The sequence below is a fragment of the Micropterus salmoides genome, unplaced genomic scaffold, assembly GCF_014851395.1.
Source record: "Micropterus salmoides isolate LMB-PRFRI ecotype aquatic unplaced genomic scaffold, ASM1485139v1 Ms_hic_scaffold_1, whole genome shotgun sequence".
NCBI classification, from domain to species: Eukaryota; Metazoa; Chordata; class Actinopteri; order Centrarchiformes; family Centrarchidae; genus Micropterus; species Micropterus salmoides.
In genome coordinates this window covers 10627687-10636746 of record NW_024040040.1, presented here as the reverse complement: position 1 = coordinate 10636746, position 9060 = coordinate 10627687, and the positions used below count along the sequence as shown (strand labels likewise).

The following is a 9060-nucleotide window of genomic DNA, read 5'->3' as shown; positions in this document are numbered from 1 at the left end:
TCACACTGATTTACGTGTGTCCATGAATAAAGACTTTATTTTGAAAGTCACGACAGGACGTTTCCATTTCATGATAGCTACCTTGATGCGCTTATCAGATTGTCCTGAATGCCCAATTAGAGACACTCAAGCCTATGTTTGATTTTCAGAGCTCATGTACCTGCAGCATGGCAGGATGCTTGCTTTTCATTGTAATCAGATATGTGGCTTGAGGTTGGACGGAGGCACCTATCTTGATGGAAAAAAACGAACCTGTCTGACACCATGAAAAAAGCTGGACTTATTGGAGTTTTACTATTACCCCAGGTGAGAAAACAGATGCGTGTTTGAGTTGAATCTATGCAAAATCTTAAGATCAAGTGCATTATTGTCTCCTTTTTTACAGGTTAAATCATCATCAGGGTGTCATCCTCATGTTAATCTTGTGAAAGAGGAGGAAAAGTGCATTAAAGATCTGCTACTTTTGAAGTCACACAAAGTAACAGGTGAGTTAATCCAGTTTCTAAATTGTATATTTTAGGCCTATTGTGTTATCTTATACTTAAATATTTAGTAAATGAAGATTGCTGCTCAGTGAAAATATCCATTGAAAAAATATTGGTGATGTCTGAAATGAAGGAAAACTTTGAAGTAAGCCTTTTTAACCTACAGATTTGAAATGTTTTAGTGACACCTAGTGTTCACATAACATCATACACCCTGAAAAACAAAAAAAAAACTTTCAAATGCAGACAGAACGCATTTTATATTGAAGGATCAAGATCAGGCCTCTCTTAAATTTTTTATTGACTGTTTTGTGTGGAGTAAATAAAAAAAAGATACAATTTCTGTCCCATCTATTAAGAAAACAATATCAGTGTACACTGTAAGGGAATGTGGGATGACCTTAACTGCTGGCCACCTGCTTCTCTTGGGGAAACTGTCTCTCAACCATGTCCAGAGTTTTTCAATTCAGAAGGTGAGATACTACACATGCACACACACACACACACACACACACAAACATGACAAACATTAACAAACAGACACCCATTATCTAACACATTGCACTGGTTAATTATTTGCCAGGAAACTAATTTGTTTTCATAAGGAACTGAGATAGCTTCTCCCTCTCAGGGTCTCTATCCAAACATTCAGCCATAAAAATGGTTGTGTACACAGACACGGGGTAACACATTTTGGAGTAATACATTAACGATAGGAGGATGATAGATTTCATAATAATTGATCTGAGCTTGAAGAGAGAGTAATAATTTGCAGCTTTTTGCTGTCCAATAAATAATAAAAGTATGCGAACACAGATCTACACGCTATACACGGCAGGAAAAACATACTCATTAGACATAATTTTGCAGGATGTTTATTTTTGTGTCACATTCACACTCAGAGAACAGTGACAGGCTGAGGATTGCTATTTTGCAGGTAAAGTGCATCGCAACTGCACTGCCGATGGCTGGACAGCCCCGCTCGTCCCACATGAAGATGCATGTGGCTACCCTTTCAATGATACGTTCCACTTTCTTGGAGAGGTTGGTAGTAACTAATATGCACACAGTATGTGTAATTTAGGGCTGCACGATATGGTTAAAAGAAATCATATTGCAATTATTTTGACACCTATTACAGTTTACAGAAATGATTCACAGTTGGTGGGAATAATACTTTTTGCATCACAATTTTTATTTTCACTAAAAAAAACTATTACAATCAGGATGATGTGACATTTGTTGGGGTCTGTACCGAACAAACATGTTTTCTTATATCAGGAGAACAAGATTTGAAGGCAGGGGAATCTCTGCAGCACTACAGTACATCATTATAATGATGTCTTGTAACACATTTTACCTTCGTCTACAAATCACAGCTGCGAGATCAGAAATTGATCCATTTGGTCCAATAAAATTTGGCAAGTCTAGAAGAGCAGCACAGTTAAACCACATTATATTCATTCAAGTTAGTGGAGGGATAAATCGACATGACGCAGAAGCAATGTAGAAGATCCTGGTAATTTTCTACAATGGATGATGAACTAGTTTGGCTTAATGCGCCACTAAGCAACTTTCATAGGAATGAACAGGGCCCTACCCCTGATGCTCTCTTAATACATCCATGCTTGAGCCAGGAGGCAATCAGCTTAGCTTAGCAAGAGGAACAGCCAGGTTAAAAAAAAGAAAAAAAAGGAAAAAAAACACATACTACAGGTGCTGGCATTTAGATTTTTTTCATCTTTGGATCTTTGGAGTCAGGCTAGCTTTTTCTTCCTCCTCTCAACCTTTATGCTAAGGTAATCAGTCAAGAAACCTTTCTTTAATCATAACTTATTTTCTAGGCTTGCTTCCTAATTACCCAAAACATATGCTGCACACGCTTGAGCTGAAACACTGTATACAGTCACCAATTAAATCATGCGTGTGACAGGTTGCTATAGGCAAAAAACTTAGGCGTCTCAAGTCCTCGCACAGTGGTCTGTTTTAATGATTGGTAGTGTTGATATATTGTCAAATCATGCTGTTGGAGGCAATAAATTCATGCTCTCTTTCCCTTGTTCAGTCCTCAGATTCCCATTTGTATTTCTCCTACGTGAAGACCATGTACACAGCTGGATACACCCTCTCTCTTATTTCTCTCACCATTGCCATCACCATATTCTGTCTTTTTAGGTGAGATACATTCTTTCTTAACCCTTTTTTCTCTCCTCCAAGGATAAGACTTTTGTGAAATGCTATGACCCTTTGCTTTATTGCATTTCATAGATGTAGGCCTACATGGAATCACGGTTGAACCTTCCCTGAAAACTGCAGAATGATACAATAACATTAAACTGTGAATGTTGATGTTTCTTCAGAAAGCTGCACTGCACCAGGAACTACATTCACATCCAGCTGTTTATCTCCTTTATCCTGAGAGCTATCTTCATCTTCATCAGAGACACTCTGCTGTTTACTAATGAGGAGCTCTACCACTGTGAATACTATCCGGTATGGATGGACAGACACTTTCTTGTCATATTCACTTTTACATGTCTCCTCAGTCTATGAAATTATGCAGCAATCTAACATGAACACATGTAGGCTAAATCACATTCAGCATGTACATAATGCTCAAAGCAGTGATGGGAATTACGGCTCTTCGAAGCGAACCCGATCTTATGCCTCCCAAAGGGCTCATCTTTTAGTACCATATCTGTTGATCCCCTTCCTAAGTTACATTCTTATTTGTTGCACGAAATAAATATGTAAGATTTTTCATCCGCAATACACTGAAATATTCTCTGTCATATTAATGTTTAAAAAGTGCGGATCTGTGAGGCTGTAATTAGGTGTTAAGGTGCTTTGAGCTAAATGTGCTTTTGGGTGTTACTATATGTTCGAGACAAATTATAGCCAATGGGAATGTTGTCATTATGTCATTGTCATTAGCGTTGCAGGTATGTTGTGGTGACGCCAGATGAACTGTCATAGTATCTTAGGAAACATTCTTTGGGCACCATCCACTAGTTGTTGAGATATGACCAACCGCATAGCTAATAAGAGTATGCCATAAGATGGTGCTGTTTAACTTCATTAGGAATCAACAAAAAACAACTTTTTGGCTGCAAACAGAAAGGTGTTTTTTACATAGGAGTGCTTGATTAACACACCTTCCTTCCTGTGCGGCAGGCAGCATGTAAGGTTGTGCTGATGTTTTCCAACTACTCCATCCTGGCAAACTACAACTGGCTGCTGGTCGAGGGTCACTTCCTCTTCACCCTTGTGAGCCGCTCCTTCTTCTCCCTGAAGAAACACCTCGTCTGGTACATCGTCTTAAGCTGGGGTAGGGAGACTCATACACATATTGACAGTTCAGTATAGCAAATTCTGCCTTTTGACATTGATCCAAGATTTATTACAGGTTTACCACTGATTGTCATTTTCTCCTGGGGGTGTGCCAAGTATTTTTATGAAGACGAAGGGTAAGGGAGAAGTAAAATCAGTTTCACTCATTGTGCAGTTATGATCTATCAAAGTATGTTTTTAAAATGATTTTTTTTTTTTCATTGCCAAAGCTGTTGGGAAACCAGGAAACATGAATGGATTTGGTGGATACTTCGAGTGCCAGTTCTTCTGACTATATCTGTAAAAACTTGCTTAATCGTTTACTTAAATTTCATTCTTCTTTAAAATGTTATTAAAAAAATAGTTTGACATTTGGTTTGATGAGAAGATTTATACCACTGTCAAATATTTAAGCTACAGCCAGCAGTCAGATATCTTAATTAGCCTGTTAGCCTGCTCTCTCTAAAGGTGAAAAATCATCTTTTCAGCTAATCTAAAGGTCAGATTTAGTGTACATAAATGACATTGGGATCAATCTTTTCATTTAGCTCTTGCCAAAAAAAATTAATAAGCGTATTTCCCACAATGTTTAAACTATTTGCATTACAAACTAGTGTAACAATAGTGTTCACAGGTTTCAATCATTTCAGATGAATCTCATCTTTTTCATGGGCATTTTGAGGATACTGGTGAACAAACTCAGAATGCCAGATGCACAGAGGAATGAATTCTGCCAGTATAAGTGAGTACTGATCACCTGTGGTATTGTTGCACTGTCATACTATATATCTCGTATGTAAAGTTTAGGCCTGTTGTGTTTACAGTAAAACTTTAACAGCCATGGGCTTTTATTTGATTTAATCACTGAACTCAGCCTGCCTATATCTGCAATAAAACTTGCTCAGCAAAGATGGGAAATGGGAAGAAACATGTAACATGTAGACTAACCTCATGGAGGGAAAGAAAGAGACTTATGTATTAAAATACCAGTAGCATCTCTTAGAAAGGATTAAAGCAGAAGGTTACTGTGCCATGTCAATACTGACAAAAGTTTAAACATTTATATTTGTACGCACGATCTAAGCATCTTAGAACCAGCTCAAGTAGGCGACCCAGAGGGCTTTAAGATGGTTTATACATCCAAAGAACTTCTATAGAAAGCAGACCCGGCTTCTAATTGAGACCTGCATTTATTTGTCAAAACGTGTAGCCACACCTTGCCAGAAAAAGGGACTGGTGTCTAATTGAGACTAGGCTTTTAAATGAAGTGTTACGGTATATGTGAAAAGGCATTGTCTGAGGAATGGGCCATGTATTTTGCAGAGGATAAGGTAATACTGTAAAGATCGCTCCTGGTTGCTTTGTAAATGAGGGTAAAAATACACACACACACAAGCAGGTTAGTTTTACAAGGACAGACTCTAATACAAAGACATTATAGGTTAATGCCTGTTAGGGAGTATCTTACTATTTTACCAAATATTAGGTGGTTTCCATATCAATCACTCAAGCATTCTTGTAGACAGAGATTTATAGAGATGCTTCAGCAGATGGGAAAACTCTATTGTTTTTATTATTAATGAGGGAAAACACTTTCCTGTTTCTTTCACCAGGAGGTTGATCAAGTCCACATTTTTTCTGGTGGCTCTGTTTGGCCTGCATTACATCCTTTTTGTCTTCTTACCTGTTGAAGTCAGCAGCTCAGTGTTTAAGATATGGACCTTTGCAGAGCTGGCACTGTCATCCACACAGGTAAACTAGAGGATATGTATGAGAGAGACAGATGTCCAGTCAACTCTGAATAATGACAAATAAAAAGACACTCACTGACCTCTCTCTCTCTTCACATCTCTAAGGGATTTGTGGTCACTGTGCTCTACTGCTTCACAAATGGGGAGGTAAGAACTGGTTAGTCATTAGAGCCAAAACTTATTGCGCCAAAAGGTCAAAGGTGGTGTTTTGAAAGTGTGCACCAATCTCGGGTTCTGTGACATGTCCATTTCCAGGTGCAGCATGAGTTTCACAGGAGGTGGAGGAGGTGGAGGCTGACTCAGCACCTCCCCAGTCGGCCCAGGCAGCATCACAGCTCCATCAGCCACAGCGCGTCTCCTCACACACAGGTCTCCCTGCTGCCCTGCTCTCTAGGCAGCCTGCCAACCAGTGGACTCCCTGTAGATACTGTGGATACTGGCTCATATTCTCCCTTTCCTTGTCAATATGTAATGGATTCTAGCTTAGCGCTGACAACAAATTAGTCCACAACTGCAGCTTGAGTGTTTAATACAGCGGAATGCATATTTTTCAGATCCCTGGATTGTTTTTATTTGATGACAGAAGGATGTAAAATGCACCGTCGAGGCCCAATTAGTAAGCCGTCAGGCTTACTTGGCAATGATTTTTCATGTTCAAATGTCACAGATATTTAAACTTACCATCGGGGGCTTAAATATGCAGCAAACTTTATTCACCCATGTTCAGTTTAGTGTTGTTGTGTGATCATCTTGGAGGCTGCAGTATGAGGCACTGCTGAGTTGTTTCGGATTTTAGTTTTACATTATACTTACAGGTGTTTGTTATTTATATTTAAAACTCGTCAGATGCCTTAGCTGTTGTTTCTTGGAGAACAACAGAAACAAGTGAAGTCTGAGGTCAAAAGAACAAGTCTTTATTTTTGATAGCCAGTCTTGGACACAGATGCACTGTATTGAAACTGCTTTTATATAAAAACTTACATTGTATTTGCACTTAAAGGAATAGCTTAACATTTTAGGAAACACATTTTGTCGTTAGAAGAGAAGATTGATACCACTCTTAAATCTGTATGAAACTAGAGTCAGCAGACAATTAGCTTAGCATATAGGGTGGAGGCAGGGGGGAAACAGCTAGCCTGACTGTGTCAAAAGGCCCCCCACCCCCACCCCACTTCCACTTTTAAGTAGAGTAAGTAAAGCTAATTGCCTGCTGGTTCTCGCTTCACAATTAGCATAAAGACATATAAAGATGCTTTTTTCCACAGAAGTGTATTTCTCAAATGTTGACCTATTCTTTTACACACTTTATTTTAACCAATGTAGAGTACCAGAAAGTACTCCAAATTGCATCTAGCATTTTCATCAATTATATTTTACACAGTACCAGCAAGTGTAGCAGCATGTAAAATCAGTTGTAAAGCTTGTCAAATGTTATTGAGAGAAAAGTGGGAGATGTGGCACAGGCTCTAGATTCCATATTTTGCTTTCAGCTTCTCCACCACTTCAACATAGGCAGTCATTGCTTCATCTTTGCCCAGACCTGTTGGTTTAGAAATGGAAACAAAGCAAACCAATTGGTTTTATGATAAAAACTCTGACACAGCCATGCCTACATTTTTGCTATTGGGGAATGTAGACAATGTTCTTAACATGTGTTTCAAATCTGGCTTTGTTGAAGAATAACCTTGCCTACAACTTCATTTTAAGACATACATTATAAGTTTTACATATAGTTTTACAACTGTCTGAAGTTACATTTTTATATATATTTTTTAAAATCCTACCTTTCTTCTTATCCCACGCATTCCATTTTCCTCGTCCTGCGAGGTCAAATATCCCTGGACACTCTGTGGATGTAAAAGCAACCGTCAATAACTGGGCTTTCCAATAAGCATCACATTTTTTAGTATTTTTTACTACTGTCAATTGTTCTTATTCAAACTGTCAATGTCTATTCTAAACGATGCAACACATTTTCCCTCTTTTTAAGCTTTTAAGGGTCCCTGAAAACCTAGTTTCTCAGTGTCTTATTATGAGCAGTATTCTAAACGCACTAAGTTACATTCCACCACTCACTATGAGCGATATCCTACATCTAACAACACCCAAATTCAGTTATTTGGTTATTTGGGCACGGCTCAGGTAGAAAAAGATGATGTCACACCCAATCATGTTATTCGGGCTGAGTGAAATGATTTGCTGTGCTACCAGACTTTTTTCACTTTTGTGTATAAGCTTGATTTATTTGATTGCTGTTAGGATGTAAAGGGAATTTCAACAAATAACAAAACAACGCTTCTGAAATGCGCTTCTAACCCACCCTGTCTTTAAACTATAACGATATTTAATGTTAGAAATACTGAAGATCTGAAACTGTTTTCAGGGGGTATAAAATTCTCATACTGAATATTAATGTTAGTGCTTTGTTGTCAAATAATGTTTCTTCTATAAGAATGTAAGAAAAGAAATTACAGCTTCGTAAACTAATCACTTTTGGCATCATTTACCAAACCTGTCAGACCTGATTCTTTCTCATCCCCACCTTACTGGAAGTACAGGATAGGCTATCACAACAGTCTTTTTTTTTGTGTGTGTGTGTGTGTGTGTGTGTGTGTTTCCATGACTTGTTAAATGTTAAAAACTTTTACAAAAAGGTTGCCTATATTACTCACCTATGTTAATATCACCAACTGTGGCTTGCTTATATAAACCATATAGTACACCAATTTCATCATAGTTTGGTCTTTGTTTGAGCACCTTCACCTCCTCTACTGCTTTTTTAAATGATTCCTGGGGGGATGAAAGAAAATACAAGCTGAAACAGAAATCTTTTATCAAGTTATCAAAATGTCTTAACTTAAAAACCAGCCTTATACTTCACAAAATGTAGTACGACTTGTGTTATCATCAGACTTATCACCTCATTACATTCACGTAAGACTTTACACATGCAGCTCAGCAGTGATTCCTGCCCTATTCGTAACTTTAGTACAGCCTAGTCCAGTACAGACATAATCAACACACCTACAAGGTAACTTAATAACTTCACTAAATAAAAAACACATATCTTTATGTAATGTTGCAGGAAAGGACTCAATTCAGAAGAGGTAGTACTTACAGTCATGACGGCAGTGAGAGCACACCTTGCTGCTGCTGATTTCACAGCGCTTGTCCAACTAGTCCTGCAATACTGCTGTTTGTGGCAGTGGGGATTTGCTGAGGGAAAAGAATGTGGGAGGTAGTTTCTGTCACTGCCAGCGAAGACAGCAGGAGACTATGAAGGCGTATTATTCAGTTCTACCATTCTTAAATTAATAATAACAACAACAGTAGAGCTTGATATAACAACTTACAATTAATGCTTATAACATATATTATATTGAATCTTAAGGTTTAAGTATTTGATACTTGCCACTTACTCATGTTAGTTAATTTTGGTTAAAATAACATTTTTCACAACTTCACACACCACCGAAGGATATGTAGTGGACAGG

General features: G+C 38.1%; 2 protein-coding genes across 2 annotated transcripts; one reads left to right on the top strand and one right to left on the bottom strand.

The window, feature by feature from the left end:
- Positions 1 to 164: 164 nt before the first annotated feature.
- LOC119902101 (secretin receptor) lies at positions 165 to 6121 on the top strand. Its single transcript, XM_038718040.1, has 13 exons — positions 165 to 306; positions 386 to 485; positions 845 to 958; positions 1423 to 1529; positions 2551 to 2660; positions 2846 to 2978; positions 3660 to 3813; positions 3892 to 3952; positions 4046 to 4115; positions 4466 to 4557; positions 5429 to 5567; positions 5672 to 5713; positions 5822 to 6121. Exons 1-13 carry the CDS (start codon positions 265 to 267, stop codon positions 6068 to 6070), a joined length of 1413 nt encoding a protein of 470 aa, XP_038573968.1. The 5' UTR covers positions 165 to 264; the 3' UTR covers positions 6071 to 6121.
- A 338-nt stretch (positions 6122 to 6459) lies between these two features.
- Positions 6460 to 8835, bottom strand: LOC119902110 (acyl-CoA-binding protein homolog). The gene is made up of 4 exons (XM_038718052.1): positions 8685 to 8835; positions 8239 to 8356; positions 7351 to 7413; positions 6460 to 7106 (listed from the first exon to the last, which is right to left on the bottom strand). Exons 1-4 carry the CDS (start codon positions 8688 to 8690, stop codon positions 7033 to 7035), a joined length of 261 nt encoding a protein of 86 aa, XP_038573980.1. The 5' UTR covers positions 8691 to 8835; the 3' UTR covers positions 6460 to 7032.
- Between the last annotated feature and the right edge of the window lie 225 nt (positions 8836 to 9060).

Coding starts and splice junctions, on each gene's coding strand:
- LOC119902101 (XM_038718040.1), top strand. CDS start 265: ATGAAAAAAGCTGGACTTATTGGAGTTTTACTATTACCCCAG. Junction 486..844: donor GAAGTCACACAAAGTAACAG/GTGAGTTAATCC, acceptor CCATCTATTAAG/AAAACAATATCAGTGTACAC. Junction 959..1,422: donor AGAGTTTTTCAATTCAGAAG/GTGAGATACTAC, acceptor GCTATTTTGCAG/GTAAAGTGCATCGCAACTGC.
- LOC119902110 (XM_038718052.1), bottom strand. Junction 7,414..8,238: donor AGTTGGTGATATTAACATAG/GTGAGTAATATA, acceptor TTACATCCACAG/AGTGTCCAGGGATATTTGAC. Junction 7,107..7,350: donor TGCGTGGGATAAGAAGAAAG/GTAGGATTTTAA, acceptor CTAAACCAACAG/GTCTGGGCAAAGATGAAGCA.